Raw genomic sequence first — 15,850 nt, 5'->3', positions numbered from 1 at the left:
ATGCAGTGACAAAATTTAATGATTTGAAACACAGACCAATGACGGGCTTCAGTTCTTCAGAGCAATGAGGAACAACAGAAGCTGTTTCAAAACAAACGATATGCATTATACGAAAATAGTACTACACATTATCATTCGAATATCGTACATTACTCGCAGCATGTGAATGTGTGGATACTACACCCTAGCCCACATGGACTACTAAACCCTAGGGAAATGGTGTTATATTCGGGCGTTAACAAGACTCAAACAATGCTACATTACGGCTAATAAATGCTACATTAGAGAGTACTATACATTATCATTCGAATCTCGTACATTACTTACAACATGTGAATGTGTGGATACTACACCTTAGCCCACATGTGCTACTAAACCCTAGGGAAATGGTGCTACATTCAGGCCTTGACGGAACTACAAAAATACTACATTCAGGCTAATAAATGTTACATTATGTCTACGAAATGCTATATTACAGTGTAATATACATTACAAGACTTATAGCGTACATTACTATTAGTATGGCACTGAGTTGAAACTACACCATAGCCCATGGAATACTAAACCCTAGGGAATATGGTGTTAACTTTCGGGCTATAGGGATAAAAAAAGATGCTACATTATGGCTACGAAATGCTACATTTTTTTGTTCCTATACATTATCCTTGGAATTACGTACATTACTTACAGTACGTGACTGCGTAGATACTACACTCTAGCCCCACGGACTACAAAACCCTAGGAAAATGGTGTTAACATCCGACATTGAAGGAACTAAAATGAGGCAACATTAAGGGATAAAAACGATGACAAACGAGGTGGTTGTCTAATGTACATTAAGTTCGACATTTCGTACATCAATGCCTGCAGATTCGACATATGACATGAAAAACAAAACTCAACTGACAAGAGTTAAGCACGATTACAAACTAATGCAAAAAACGATGAAAATGGTGGGGAGTTCATCACGATTACAAACTGAAAATAATACAACGCAATTACCTTCTTCCATCGTGGACAAAAAAAAAACTCCTCGACGACGCGTTAATTGTTGGACAAATCAAAAAATAGTGTGAAGATCGTCGTCTTGCGTGAAGGTTGTTATCAAGGATTTCGCTTATTGCTGGGAACGAAATCAACAAAATAATATCCAGAAATACACGTCCAAGGTGGGAGAGAATCATGGGTATAAAATAACCGTCTGTAGCATAATCTAGTTCCTAATTTAACCTTTTGCTTATTTTTAATGAATTGAAATGAATGAGATATCCTCCAATCTTGACCGTTAAATAACAAAAAGGAGGGGTTCAGATTTGTGTTATGTTTAAGTAATATTTACAGTAATGATATGAATACATCCCTATATTCTTATTCATATACTCCACTTTCTAATTTTTATTGAAAGTAAATCATCATTAATACATTCAATTATTTGTAATTTTTATTGAAAGTAAATCATCATTAATACATTCAATTATCTCTTCTTTCTATTAATATTTGCTAAAATTATCGAGCATTGTGACAATTTTTGTAGGACAAAAGAGTAAAATAAACAAAAAGAGATGCAAAATTACAAAAATACCATGGTCCAAAAGGTTGTGAATGATGATGAGGCGGCACCCCAAAATTAAAACTTGAAAAATTTTATGTGCGCCACTTCACTGACCGCCACCAGTTTCCCGCTTCTAGCTTCACTACTATAAAACCCTCCATCCCTCCCAATTCATTTCCTATCAATTTCTCTCCATCTACAATCTCACTCTAGGGTTTCCAGATTCACTCTCCATCACCATGAAAACCAGAGTTGGTAGCAGCGCTCTCGGATCACCATCCTCATCATCATCGGTGGCGCTGGCGTATTACAAGTATCTCAAGCCTGGAGAACTTGCTCAGCTCCGATACTCGAAGATCAACGCTAGATCTAAACAAATCAGCGCTCAGGCTTTGCTCGCTCTGTACCAACTCGGACCTGATTCCGATTCGTCGCTTCCGCAGCCGAATTCTACTGGTGTGGCAATGGAAGCAGTTCCGTGTTTCAATTTGAGGGCCAAGGGTTTCCCAAGGTGCCTGATGCGCAAAAAGCTTTTGGCTGTGGCGCCGGTTTTTACCGAGACCTAGCCGTAAATCGTCTCTCCCTGCTGTAATTTTATTGTTTATTGCATATACAATAAGCCTAAAATTCTGTTTTTGTTAGGGCTGTTTAGATGTTTTTCATTTTCTATTTGTATCTGACCACACAGAAGTGTAGAAGAATATGAGATGAATAAAACGATAAAATTTTTGTTTTGATCATTTGTGATGCTTATGCAAAATCATTTCTCTTGTTTTGGAAATTAGATAGGATATTGATCCAGTTTGACAAAACTCTCTGGAATCTAAGGTGGATGAGTTAGTTGCTGGTTATTAATTAATTTCTATGCATTAATTAGCTTAAATCTATATAAATTCTTACTCTGTTGGATTTGATTCTTGTTTTGCAATTTATTACCATTTCCCACCTGCAATTACACTTCCATCTCTGAGATTTATGATTTGTGTAGTTTCCAGTTATTTCAAATCTACTGTTCGATTTTTGACACTGTTCTTTGATGGTTCAATGAATACAGCGTGACTGAACATAGGCTTGCAATTCAATTATTGCTGGTTGATATGGGTAGTTTCTAAATCTTGCAATATAGAGATCTAGCATACATGAAGTGATATAGTATGCATTAAACAGTTTGTTTCTTTGATTGCTTCTTGAATTTATTTACAGTTCCAAATCTACCATTGGATTTTAGACACTTTTCTTTGATGGTTCAATCAATGCAGCTTTACTGAACATACATTTGCAATTCAATCTCACTGGTTTGATATTGATAGTTTCTAGTTCTTACAATATTGAGATCTAGTGTATAGCATACATGAAGTGATATGCATTAAACAACCTTTTTCGTTTATTGCTCCTTAATTTATTTACAGTTCTGAAGAGTGGTATGGCAGAACCATAATAGTGCAGAGCAACGGAGCGGGAGTAGAACAACATGCAAATAATAGCGCAGAATGCAGCAACGTAAAAACCCTAGTTTGGGCAGAGTAGCGGAGTAGAGCATAGCAGAACTGTAATTTCGGAAAGAGTGGTATAGCAGAACCATAATAGTGCAGAATGCAGCAACGTCAGAAACCCTAGTTTGGGCAGAGAAGAGCAGTTGTGCAATATAGTAGTGGCAGAAATCCAAATTTGGGCAGAGTAGAGCAGGAACACCCCAAACCCTAGTTTGGGCATAATAGCGCAATAGAGCAGAACAAAACACAATTTCGGGTAGAGTAGAGTAGTGGTGACGGAAGAGCAGAGTGGGGATAGTAGAGCGGGCAGCGGCAGAAACCCTAATTTAGTTCCTTTTTTTGGTTTTGGAAACTCTAATTTATAGAGACGGATTCGAATCTACTCTGGTACCATGTAGAACAGTAAAATATAAATATAAGCGGAAAAGCGGAAAAGTAAATAGACATAGTAGAGAAAATAGTAGTTTATTTGGTGTATTTTATTACTCAACACAGCCCACATATATATAGTATAAGAGACTAAGCTAGGCTATGTCACATCACCGATGTGGTACAGAATACTAATATTCTTAACAGCTTCAATGCTTTAGATCCACAATCCACCTGTTTATAAATTTCTGTTATTGCATTTGAATTCGGATTGTTCAGAAATAGACACATGATCAGGTCGCACAGGAAAGCATACCATCAAAGAGAGGGAAGAAGTGAAAAATGACATTGTACATGAAATGTGAGTGAGATGGCTTATGGTTACAAAACAGAATGGTGTTTCTCTTGTTTAAGAAGGCGGCAGAGAATTACAGTGAGTTTGTATTGCTGAATAATAGCATTATAGCGCAATCGAAAATGGAGATTGGAGAAAGATGCGGAGCTCAGGTTAAGGCATTGGCTCCGGCAACAATCTCCAAAATCTCTCCGGTGATCTTGGCCTGGCGCTTCCTGTTGTAAACTCTTGACAGATTCTTCCTCAACTCGGATGCATTATCAGAGGCACTGCTCATGGCACTCATCCTGGCAGCAAGCTCACTCGCTAGTGACTCCTGCAACGATCTCAAGATCTGACTGTTCAAGTATAGAGGCAGCAACGCATCCAGAATCTGCACAGGATCCTGCTCGAATTGCAGAATTGGGGAGAAATCAGCTGTCTTAGTCCTCACAAGGTCTCTCTCCACGGTCAGCTTCCCTTCCTTGGTGGTGAGCCTGAAGAACTCATCCTCCGCAGCATCAACGCAGACTCCGTTGACATCACAGATCTCTCCCTTGGGCGAGAGCGGGAGCAACGTGTGAATCACAGGATCCGCCTTCACCAAGGAGACAAACTTGGTGTAGAGAAGCTCAACCTTGTCCACCTCCTCGCTCACGAACAGCGAGAACACATCATCCGCGATCGCCTGCGCCTCCTTGGCCGTCGGGAGATTGCTGCCTTCCAGGAACTTATCGACTGGGATGTAAGGCCTGCGGAGGAAGTAAGAGTTCCCCTTCTTCCCTACGCTGATCACGGTGTAGTCAAGGCCGAGTGCCTTAAGCTCCTTGATCCGCAAGTCAGCCTTCTTGATGATGGCATTGTTGAACCCGCCACAGAGACCACGATCGCCCGTGACCACCACAAGGGCGACCTTCTTGACGGGCCGGACCTTGGTGAGGGGGATGTCGATGTCGTCCGTGAGGAGCTGCTCGTTGATGTTGTACAAGACTTCAACGAGGGTCTCGGAGAAGGGGCGGGCATTCACCACAGCCTCCTGCGCTCTCCGGACCTTGGCGGCCGCAACGAGCTTCATTGCCTCGGTGATCTTCTGCGTGTTCTTGACCGAATCAATGCGGTCGCGGAGATCGCGGAGGCTGCACTGGATTTGGGTGGTGGAGGATCTGCATGGAGGTGTAGAGGAGTTGGAGCTCGGGAGCTGAAACGGAGCGATGAAGGAGCGAGAGGAGAGCTTCGACAGAGAAGGCATTGTAAGGTTGGAGGAAGACATGCTTATGTTGAAGCTATGCGGCTATGGAGGGAAGTGAGTGAGAGATTCTGGTTGTAGCCTTATCTCCGCGAGGGTTGATTTTTTCAGTTGAGAGTTGTCCATTGAAATGAGAGGCTGAGGGATACCTATTTGAAGATAAGGGATTTTACAAAATAATGATATGTGGGCGCCAACAAAATCTCATATTTTCTCAATATACTTTTCATATCTAAATAAATACCAATTGCTTGCCCAGGTATACCAAAGCACTAATCAAAATGGGCCAGAAAAATATACTCCTTCCAGTCTCGTTAATTATCCTATTCTGCGTCTCAATAATTATCCTATTTACTTTTACTAACTTTTTCTTTCCATTTTTATTAACAAAAACAAAACTTCTTAAAATCTGTAACAATCAACTATATGAGACAATTATTTGGGATCAAAGAGAGTAGTTCACAATACTTTTTAGGAATTAAATATGATCGAAATTAAAAAAAACCAAACAACAACATACAAAACAGAAATCATTACATGTTTTGCATCGAAATATCTCATGAGCTATCATTCACCCACTCAAAACAGTGAAGAACTATCATCATCAACTGGACGAACAATGGCTTCATATTTGCAGTAACAAATAGTCGTGCATTTTGATGACTTCATCAGAACTGCTATTAATTCTATAATTAGAAACAATATATGAAAAATTGAAATTGAAAAATATTTTTGGAAAAAATTAAATTTCAGAACATAACATTATTAATCCTATATTAGTGAAAAATATTTATAAATATTAGTACTTGTAAATTTTAAATGTCTGATTCACTTAGGTGGTGTTAGGTTTTCAAGATAAAATAGTACCGAGATATAATCTAGGGTTGAGTTGTGAGATTATTTTAGTCATAGGGGTTAGTTATGACTAATTATCATATGATTATCTATATAGGATTGAGGTGTGAGATTGAATCTCTTGAAACAAACACACTATAAATTTAATCTCAGATACAATCTTGCAAACCTAACCCCCATAATTAATCTTAAAAGGTGTGAGGTATTTCCGTAAATATGATAAGTTTTGAGACGAGTCCATGAGGCGGCACCCCAAAATTAAAACTTGAAAAATTCGCTGCGCCACTTCACTGACCGCCACTATTTTCCCGCTTCTTGCTTCACTACTATAAAACCCTCCCTCCCCCCACAATTCATTTCGCATCAATTTCTCTCAATCTACAATCTCACTCTAGGGTTTCCAGATTTACATCACCATGAAATCCAGATTTGGCAGCAGCGCTCTTGGCTCACCATCCTCATCATCGGGGGTGCCGGCGTATTACAAGTATCTCAAGCCTGGAGAGCTTGCTCAACTCAGATACTCGAAGATCAACGCCAGATCCAAACAAATCAGCGCTCAGGCTCTGCTCGCGCTGTACCGACTCGGATCTGATTCCGATTCGTCGCTTCCGCAGCCGCAGTCAACTGGTTTGGCCATGGAAGCAGTTCCGTGTTTCAATTTGAGGACCAAGGGTTTCCCGAGGTGCTTAATGCGCAAAAAGCTTCTGGCTGTGGCGCCGGTTTTTACTGAGACCTAGCCATAAATCGGCTCTCCCTGCTGTAATTTATTTTTCTACTGCATATACAATGCTGTTTTGTTAGGGCCGTCTTGGTTTTAGGTGTTTTTCATATTCTATTTGTAATTGATCACACAGAAGTGTAGACGAATATCAGATGAATAAAACGATACAATTTTTTTTTATTTTGCTCTCACATGTGATGCTTATGCGAAATCATTGCTCTGGTTTTGGATATTAATCGAAATATTGGTCCAGTATTGATAAAACTGTTTGGAATCTAAGGTGGATCTGCTAGTTGCTGGGGATTAATTAATTTGTATGAATTAATCAGTTAGAATCGGTATTAATCTGCTCCTTTGTGGATTTGATTATGTTTTGCAATCGATTACTTAATCTTAAATCGATGGAGTTGATATAAATTTATTTCTGTTTGTTGGATTTGGTTCTTGTTTTGCAATCTATTACTTAATCTTATTAAACAGTTTGTTTCTTAATTGCTCCTTGAATGAATTTACAGATTAGGAACTTCCTAATCTACCACTGGATTTTCGACACTTCTTTTATTGTTCAGTCAATACAACTTTACTGAACTTGCATTTGCAACTCAATTCTTTCTGGTTTTATATTGGTAGTTTCTTGCTCTTATGTAAGATCTAATATATTTGCAATTCAATTCTTGCTGGTTTAGTATTTGCAATTCTATTCTTGTTGGTTTGATATGAGTGGTTTACTATCCCTTCAATGGTGGAACTAGTTCTTACAACATAAGATCTAATGCAGGATACATGGGAATTTGTACAATCTAGTTTAGGGCATGAAGAGCCAACACTTGAATTTAGATATTTGTATATACCTTGTTAGGTATTCCCATAATTTGGATATGAGAGTTGAATGAAATGCTTCTTTGATGCTTTAGATTTGATAAAACAGGGGAGAAGTGAAAAAATGGCATTGTTCATGAAATGTGAGTAACATGGCTTATGGTTACAAAATAGAATGGTGTTTCTCCTGCTCGAGTATATTACTGAAAACTATTAGTATTACAATACAATCGAAATCGGAGTTAAGAGAAAGATGCGGAGCTCAGGATAAGGCATCGGCTCCGGCAACAATCTCCAAAATCTCTCCGGTGATCTTGGCTTGACGCTTCCTGTTGTAAACTCTTGACAGATTCTTCCTCAACTCGGATGCATTATCAGAGGCACTGCTCATGGCACTCATCCTGGCAGCAAGCTCACTCGCTAGTGACTCCTGCAACGATCTCAAGATCTGACTGTTCAAGTATAGAGGCAGCAACGCATCCAGAATCTGCACAGGATCCTGCTCGAATTGCAGAATTGGGGAGAAATCAGCTGTCTTAGTCCTTACAAGGTCTCTCTCCACGGTCAGCTTCCCTTCCTTGGTGGTGAGCCTGAAGAACTCATCCTCTGCAGCATCAACGCAGACTCCGTTGACATCACAGATCTCTCCCTTGGGCGAGAGTGGGAGCAACGTGTGAATCACGGGATCCGCCTTCACCAAGGAGACAAACTTGGTGTAGAGAAGCTCAACCTTGTCCACCTCCTCGCTCACAAAAAGCGAGAACACGTCATCCGCGATCGCCTGTGCCTCCTTGGCTGTCGGGAGATTGCTGCCTTCCAGGAACTTATCCACAGGGATAAAAGGCCTGCGGAGGAAGTAGGAGTTCCCTTTCTTCCCAACGCTGATCACGGTGTAGTCAAGGCCGAGCGCCTTAAGCTCCTTGATCCGCAAGTCGGCCTTCTTGATGATGGCATTGTTGAACCCACCACAGAGACCGCGATCGCCTGTGACCACCACGAGGGCGACCTTCTTGACGCGCCGGACCTTGGTGAGGGGGATGTCGATGTCGTCCGTGAGGAGCTGCTCGTTGATGTTGTACAAGACTTCAACGAGGGTCTCGGAGAAGGGGCGGGCATTCACCACAGCCTCCTGCGCTCTCCGGACCTTAGCGGCCGCGACGAGCTTCATGGCCTCAGTGATCTTCTGCGTGTTTTTGACGGAATCAATGCGGTCGCGGAGATCGCGGAGACTGCACTGGATTTGGGTGGAGGAGGATCTGCATGGAGGTGTGGAGGAGTTGGAGCTCGGGAGCTGAAACGGAGCGATGAAGGAGCGAGAGGAGAGCTTCGACAGAGATGGCATAGTCAGATTGGAGGAAGACATGCTTATGCTGAAGCCCTGCGGCTATGGAGGGAAGTGAGTGAGAGATTCTTGTTGCTGCCTTATCTCTCTCTGTGTGGGTGGAATTTTTCTGTTGATAGCTGTCCATTGAAATGAGAGGCCGAGGGAGACACATTTCAAGATAAGGATTTTACAAAACATACATGATATGTGAGCACCATCAAATATCATAATTTTCTCAATTGTTTTCGTATTTAAATAAATACAGTCACAGTAGTTTTTAGGAATGAATTATGGTTGAAATTAAATAAACCAGACAACAAATTACAAAGCAGGAATGATTTCCATACATGATAATATTTGAAATAGATGTATATGCTTTACATCGAAATATCTCACAAGCTATCTTTCACCCGCTCAAACTGTGGACAACTATCATCATCGACTGGACGAACACTGGCTTCATACGTCGCCCGGACCACGTGCACCCCATGAAGTAACAAATAGTCGTGCATTTTGACAACTTCCTCAGAACTGCCCTTATTTCCGAGGTTTGTGAGTAGAGTGGTGTAGGTAACAGAATCTGGGGTTAAGCCCTGATGGAGCATGGGGCTCAAAATCTGGCCGGCATGATCAAACAATCCGAATCTGCATAGGCAGTTAATCATGACATTATATCTGACTGTGTTCACCAAGAAGCCTGTTCTTCTCATACTCATGAACAAATCAAACGCTTCCTTGAGTCTCCCTGTACGACAGTGGGAACTCAACAACGTGTTGAAGCTTATGGTATCAAACATATTCAGCGCCATCATCTCATCTAGCAAAGACATGGAGATGTCCATAGATTCTTCTTTGCAAAAACCATTCAAAATGGAATTGAGGATTACCAAATTCGGCTTGTACACCTTAACCATGTCTGTGTATGCCTCAATGGCGCTTTCCATTTTGCTTGCTTTGCAGTATCCATCAATCATAGCACCATATGTGACCGTGTCTGGAAGGAAGCCTCGAACAAACATTCTGCAGAGGAGTTGTTCTGCTCCAGATATATCATTGCTTCTGCAAAGATAGTTCATGAGAATACTGTGAGAGAAAGCATCTTCAACAAGGTTCATATCTATTATCCAGTTCTGAACTTTTAGAGCTTCATTGACATGACCATTCCTACATAATCCGTTTATCATCATAGAATGCGTGACTTCATCAGGGTCTACGCGATTCTCCATCATGTTTGATAGTAACAGTGAAACTCCACTGATATCTCCTTCCATCCATAGCCAGTGGATAAATGAAGTATAAATGACAGTGTCCGGATTCATACTATTTTCAACCATTCTATTACACAGCCTATATCCCTCCTCCAAGCACCCTTTTCTCGAATACCCATCAATCACTGTGGCATAAGTTCGTACATTAGGCTTCACACCCATCTCGATCATTTTATCTAAAATATCTTCAGCCATTTCAGGATTACCTTGCTTGCAATAACCATTGACGAGAGAGTTGTATGTAACAACATTAGCAGAGACGCACCCCCTTGACATTTTTCCAATATTCTTAATAACCTTCTGCGCTACATCAAGGTCATCAGCCCTACAAGCTCCATCAATAAGCATATTGAATCCCACTATATTAGGCAAAAATCCAGCCTTTATCATCCTATAAAACACTGACAAAGCCTTGGATAGGTGGCCTTCTTTACAAAGCGCATAAATTAGCAGATTATAAGTATTCACACTCTCATAATACACATAAGAAACCATTTTTCTGTACATTTCCCAGAAGCCAGCAACATCACCTATCTTCAATAGGTGGCCCAAAAAATTGTTCCAAGCATGAATCGACACATAAATGCCTCATATCCTCGATTTCTCGATAACCTCGTACGCATCCTCAGTTGCCCCAATCTGTGTGCAAGCCCTAACCAATGCATCAAAAACAGCGTTACTCGGAGATACACCAGCAGAGCTATGAATCAATGCTTCTAAAACCTCCAAAGGTGAATAGCCTTTGGATATCATCAATTCTTTCATCAAGCACAACGCATCATCAAAGTTCTTACGTTCTACCATCACATGAATCAGAATACAACATGATTCTAGTGAGCACGAAACAGTGTCTACTCCCCCCACTCGCTGGTAGAACTCTAAAAGTAGACACGGAGAGCTGCGGAGCTCTTGAAAAATACGCGGGAGCAAAGTAGTTGTGAGACTTGAAGAAACTTGGTCCAAGAATTTCCATTTCTTCTGGCTTATATTCACACAAATAGCCTTGAAAATAATATCTTCAGCACCAGGTGATGTGAATTTCTTACAAAAATGCAGGCGCCTGACTAGAACATTTCTCCCTTTTGATTTGAATAGGGTAAAAAACATGGAAAGAGTGAACTGCAGATCATAGCATGACCTATCCTATCCCAAAAAGAAAACCTCATCAACATCAGGCAATACAAGATTGTTTGGAACACAAAATGAACCAAATGATATGGAGTATATAAATAAACTAAAACATTTGAAGATTAGGAAATTCAAAACTTATCCAGCCTAGTAGTGAGAAATAGGGAGTTTGAAAAACTTACAAAAATTGAAAATTCAGTTTGAACTCATAATATTTGGAGAAGTCCCAAATTACTACACGAATTCAAGAAAAAATTGTACCAGATAAGTTTGAGCATCACATAAAGCCAATTACTTCGAAATACCCCCAATTGAAGCCATACATTTTGCCCCCCCCCCCCCCCCTCGCAAGCTCAATTCAAGAACAACTTTCTCCTACTTTAATCTTTCAAATCAATCCTACAATACAAGAGGAGTAAGATGTATCAAAATTATTACCAATTTTGAGGCGTGAAAGGCGCTGGAGAGTCGGAGAGCTTGGTTCACGGTGAGGGAGAAGGAAACCGATGAGTGGCGCGAGTAATTGAGAAATATTGAGGTGAAGGGCTTTGTTTAAAATTTTCTACATGGGCTTTTCTATTTTCTCTCATTTCATATTATTATAATTTCATCAAGGCCCAATCATAATTAATAGAGGTAGCCCAAAAACTTCTTTTTAAAATTTTCTACTTAAAGATTTATTGGTACATAAAAATTGGGCAAATTGACACAAAAAGCATGAAGTTTGGTCAAATGCTAGTTATTCACAGCTTAAAATATAACCAATTATTCTCTTCGTCCCATCATAATTGATGGATTTCTTTTTAAATACAAGATTTAAGAATATGATATTTATTATATGAAGTGGAGGGAGAATAAAAAATATAATGTCTGTATTTTAAAAAGTAAATAAACAGATAAACATAAGGATCACAAGGCTTCTTCTCAACAAAATAAATTTTAACAAAATAAAGTTCCAAGTTGACATTTGATTGTTTCGTGTGAGCAAGTAAGTAGGAAAACATAAAATAAAATAAATTCATACGCGAGATTATATATCTAATTCGTTTATATAATTATATACACACTGGGATTTTGATTATGCCATTAATGAAAACATAGGGATGTTTTCATATCATTTTTCTAATTATTGTTCAACCTTCTCCCTAAATCTCAGCCGCACAATTTGAAAATCCAATGGTCATTTTCATGCCAAACTGAATTATTAAAATAATTAATTTAATTCGAAAAAGGGCAGTTTGGGGAGCTCAGATTTGCAGCTGTTAATTTCATTCCTTAATTATTTTCTTCTAGTTTGGTAAATATATAATCTGATTTATTTTATTCCTTAATTCTCTCCTTCACGCCTCCCATGATTTGGTAGTTATATTGCATTGATTTATTTTTCTTTATTTATCACACCCGTCTCGGTTTTCTTCAGGATCGAAGATGCACATATTATTCGACTGTCCTGAAATTTTATCTAAAGGTAGAAGACTAGTCAAGCTTCGTTCAAATAAAAAAGATCAAATCTGAAGAGTTAGATTTTCAGTTATTAATTTTTAATTATGCTTTGACTCTGTATTGATTTTCTAGTGTTATTAACCCAGTAACATATGTTAAACTAAGGCATAATTTCAAACTAACTTTATACCCCACTCCACCGTTCAAGAATTCAATTAAAAACAAATTTACCGCGCCATTTCCCCATAACTAAAATTAAAGAATTAAACAGTAGTATTAATTTATTGGTAAGGGTTACTTTGTAAAACACCAGAACATTAAATACTATTAATTTATTAAATATGCAACTAACATTAATTTATTATTTGTTGTTAATGTTAATTTTTATGTCTCTAGAAGATAAGTTTTTTGTAGTGGGTATATTTTTTAAAATTCGAATTGTGCTTTTTTTATAAGAAATGACTTGTACAACTAATAAAATGACACAGTCGCTCATTATCTAGCGCATTGTTCAATTGTTGAATGTGTGACTAAAATTGTTTAATTATTAGTTAATCATATTCGGGATCCATGGGAAACAAGAAAATAAAAAATATAATGTCTATATTTTCAAAAAGTAAATAAATAGATAAACATAAAGATCACATGGCTTCTTCTCAACAAAATAAATTAATAAAATAAAGTTTCAAGTTGAAATTTAATTGTTTCGTGTGAGCAAGTAATTAGGAAAAAAATAATTAAAATAACACGTTTATAAATAAAATTGAAATTTGATTCTTCCGTGGATTATGTTTTTCTCACGTTATATAGAGTTTGTTAGAAAAAATTGGTTAAGAGATAGCAAACTCTCACTTTTATAATCGAATAGAAAATTAAATCAAGAATTAAATAAAACAACTAAACGAAATTACAACTAATTAACTATTCTAATTTAAAAGTTTATAAATACTCTTCAGCAATGGAGGCTAGCTAGGGGCAATTAAAATGCAACCTCATTCTCGCCCTTCCGAATTTCCGATATTAAGATAGCCATTTAAAACTAGCTAGCTAAACTCACATTGATTTTGTATAAAATAAAATGATAGTCTTCATCAATAAATTGATTATTTTATAAATACATGAAAAAACAAACAAATTGTGAAGTGGCTCTAGCCTGTCCAGTTATCCTTATCTCTTAATACGTATAATAAATAATTTCGGCTAAATTAATAAGTATATTAAGAAACTATATCTGGATCTTTCGTTCAAATCGTCTTACTAAACTGTTTCAACTTAATTTTTTTAAAAGTTTACAATATAAAAATGACGTACATCATTTGAATTTCACCTCAAATTCTATTGCCACATCACAGTTAATTTGGACAAAAATTCCATATTAATAAAATTCAAACAAATCGAAAGTATTCGGATAATCGTATTTATAGATTTTCAAATTAATCATCATCACATCGAGAACATATTCAGAGGAGCTCTGGAGAAAGATTGTCCCGACTTCCGGACCTAAGAAGGAATGCTGGCCTAGATTAGGGTTATTTTAATGTAATGTGTCGACCAATATAATAAGTTCCGGGTTTTCTTTGTCGGTTCTTTCCTGGATCACTAAAGAGAGTCGAACCGCATAGGGTCCTTAGAATCAATAATTATGTAATCATCTTTAGATTTTAATGAAAATGAATTGTTTGTCAAATCCTCTCTCTCTCGTACGTTCAAACCCTAGGGTTTCCTCTCGAAACCCTAGCTCCCTTCACCGTCGACCACCAGCTCACTTCGAACTAGAGGACCAAACCCTATTTCAAGAAGTTGGCATGTTTTGGCAAGAGTGGGTAAGAAAAGGATGGTGGCATGTTTAATTCCTGGATTAGATTAAGACACTTAGTTATCTTAATTAATTGATTCTTATTTATTTCCTTTATTATTTTAGTCATTTAATTAATGTAACGAGTCGAGTGCCATCATAAGTTTCCTTTTGGGTTTCTTTTGTCGAATATTCTGTTAACACCCTGAATTTTAAAAAATTAGATATATTTTGAATTCAAATAAAAAGTTGTAATTAAATTAGAATAATTGAAGTAATTTGAGTTAACTACTAAGTCTATAAGAAGTTTTGTGTTGGAAATTTAAAAAAATATATATGAAAACTGTTATTTTCTTGTCAGATTAGCTAATTAAATATTATTGAAAGTTATAAACTACCGAATTTAAAACTTTACGAGTAAAATGTGGAATGTTAATTATATTTGTTGTGATGTCAATTCTAAGTTTTATAATGCGTGTTACTATAGTTTTAATCGGGGGAAGTTAAAGATCAATAGCAAGTTATTATTGGTTGGGCCATTTATGATTATACTGTTGGGCGTAGTTTGGTAGTAAAAGGGTGAAAGAAATGAAGAATGACTATGCCCACGACTTTAGGTCCAATGGGCTTTCTTATTATATGAATGATCACATTTTAAATTATGGAGAGCAATATTAATGTTATGAATGATACACTGTGAAGGTAAGATAAAAGATTTTCTATTCATGAAAAATTTGCACCCACCAATGTTTTCTTCTAATAAACCGCAATCTAAGAGTGATGGAGAGTGGGCTTTAGAGCATGAACAATGTTGTAGTTATATCAGACCGTGGGTGGACGACAATGTTCGCAATAACACTTTGGAGAACTCTTGAAAATTTGTACGTCTCCACGACATGGAACGATAAACTATATTTGCTAAAATAGTTGATTAATTTGAGATATTATAAAGGTATATCTATATCGAATCATGTGAATGATCAAGTTACGTGGAGTGTTAAATCAGTTGTCTACTATTGCCTATTGGTGTTACTCTCGAGGATGAGATACATTGTTTATGGTTGCTCTACTTTGCCCAACTCTTGGGAGACATTTCGAGTTTCTCATACTAATTTTGTTCCTGAAGAAAAAAAATGTAATTTGGTTATGCCAAAATGAAATTTCAATGTAGAGATTCAAAGAAAAACTCATGGCACATCGTCGTAAACTGAGGTCTTGGTTACAAAGCAGAGAGTGGGTAATAGAGGAAATTAAATAGCATTAGCAAGCCTAGATCGTCCACGTACAAAGATTTTGGGTGTCAATACCGTCACAATTCAGGTCACATTGAGAAGAATTATAATTGAAGAATAAAAGCAATGGAAGTAGTAAAAACTTGGAGATATATATTTGAAGTAAGTATATTAATCGTGCTATTACTACTACAAGTGTTGATCTTGTCAATATTTGATGACCATGAATTCAATTGAGGGCGACTTTAGTTTGAATTCAATTTCTTCC

At 37.7% G+C, this 15,850-nt stretch overlaps 3 protein-coding genes and 1 pseudogene across 3 annotated transcripts; 1 reads left to right on the top strand and 3 right to left on the bottom strand.

Moving 5' to 3' along the window:
* Positions 1 to 3,649: 3,649 nt before the first annotated feature.
* LOC121773899 (ATP synthase gamma chain, chloroplastic-like) lies at positions 3,650 to 5,123 on the bottom strand. Its single transcript, XM_042170821.1, has one exon. It carries the CDS (start codon positions 5,016 to 5,018, stop codon positions 3,918 to 3,920), a length of 1,101 nt encoding a protein of 366 aa, XP_042026755.1. The 5' UTR covers positions 5,019 to 5,123; the 3' UTR covers positions 3,650 to 3,917.
* A 1,033-nt stretch (positions 5,124 to 6,156) lies between these two features.
* Positions 6,157 to 6,764, top strand: LOC121774022. Its single transcript, XM_042170937.1, has one exon. It carries the CDS (start codon positions 6,266 to 6,268, stop codon positions 6,587 to 6,589), a length of 324 nt encoding a protein of 107 aa, XP_042026871.1. The 5' UTR covers positions 6,157 to 6,265; the 3' UTR covers positions 6,590 to 6,764.
* Positions 6,765 to 7,509: 745 nt separating this feature from the next.
* Positions 7,510 to 8,863, bottom strand: LOC121773684 (ATP synthase gamma chain, chloroplastic-like). Its single transcript, XM_042170588.1, has one exon. It carries the CDS (start codon positions 8,753 to 8,755, stop codon positions 7,655 to 7,657), a length of 1,101 nt encoding a protein of 366 aa, XP_042026522.1. The 5' UTR covers positions 8,756 to 8,863; the 3' UTR covers positions 7,510 to 7,654.
* Positions 8,864 to 8,921: 58 nt separating this feature from the next.
* Positions 8,922 to 11,623, bottom strand: LOC121773683 (annotated as a pseudogene).
* Positions 11,624 to 15,850: the final 4,227 nt, after the last annotated feature.

The sequence above is a fragment of the Salvia splendens genome, chromosome 17, assembly GCF_004379255.2.
Source record: "Salvia splendens isolate huo1 chromosome 17, SspV2, whole genome shotgun sequence".
Classification (NCBI taxonomy): Eukaryota; Viridiplantae; Streptophyta; class Magnoliopsida; order Lamiales; family Lamiaceae; genus Salvia; species Salvia splendens.
This window is presented reverse-complemented; position numbering and strand designations above follow the sequence as displayed.

Coding starts and splice junctions, on each gene's coding strand:
- LOC121773899 (XM_042170821.1), bottom strand. CDS start 5,018: ATGTCTTCCTCCAACCTTACAATGCCTTCTCTGTCGAAGCTCTCCTCT.
- LOC121774022 (XM_042170937.1), top strand. CDS start 6,266: ATGAAATCCAGATTTGGCAGCAGCGCTCTTGGCTCACCATCCTCATCA.
- LOC121773684 (XM_042170588.1), bottom strand. CDS start 8,755: ATGTCTTCCTCCAATCTGACTATGCCATCTCTGTCGAAGCTCTCCTCT.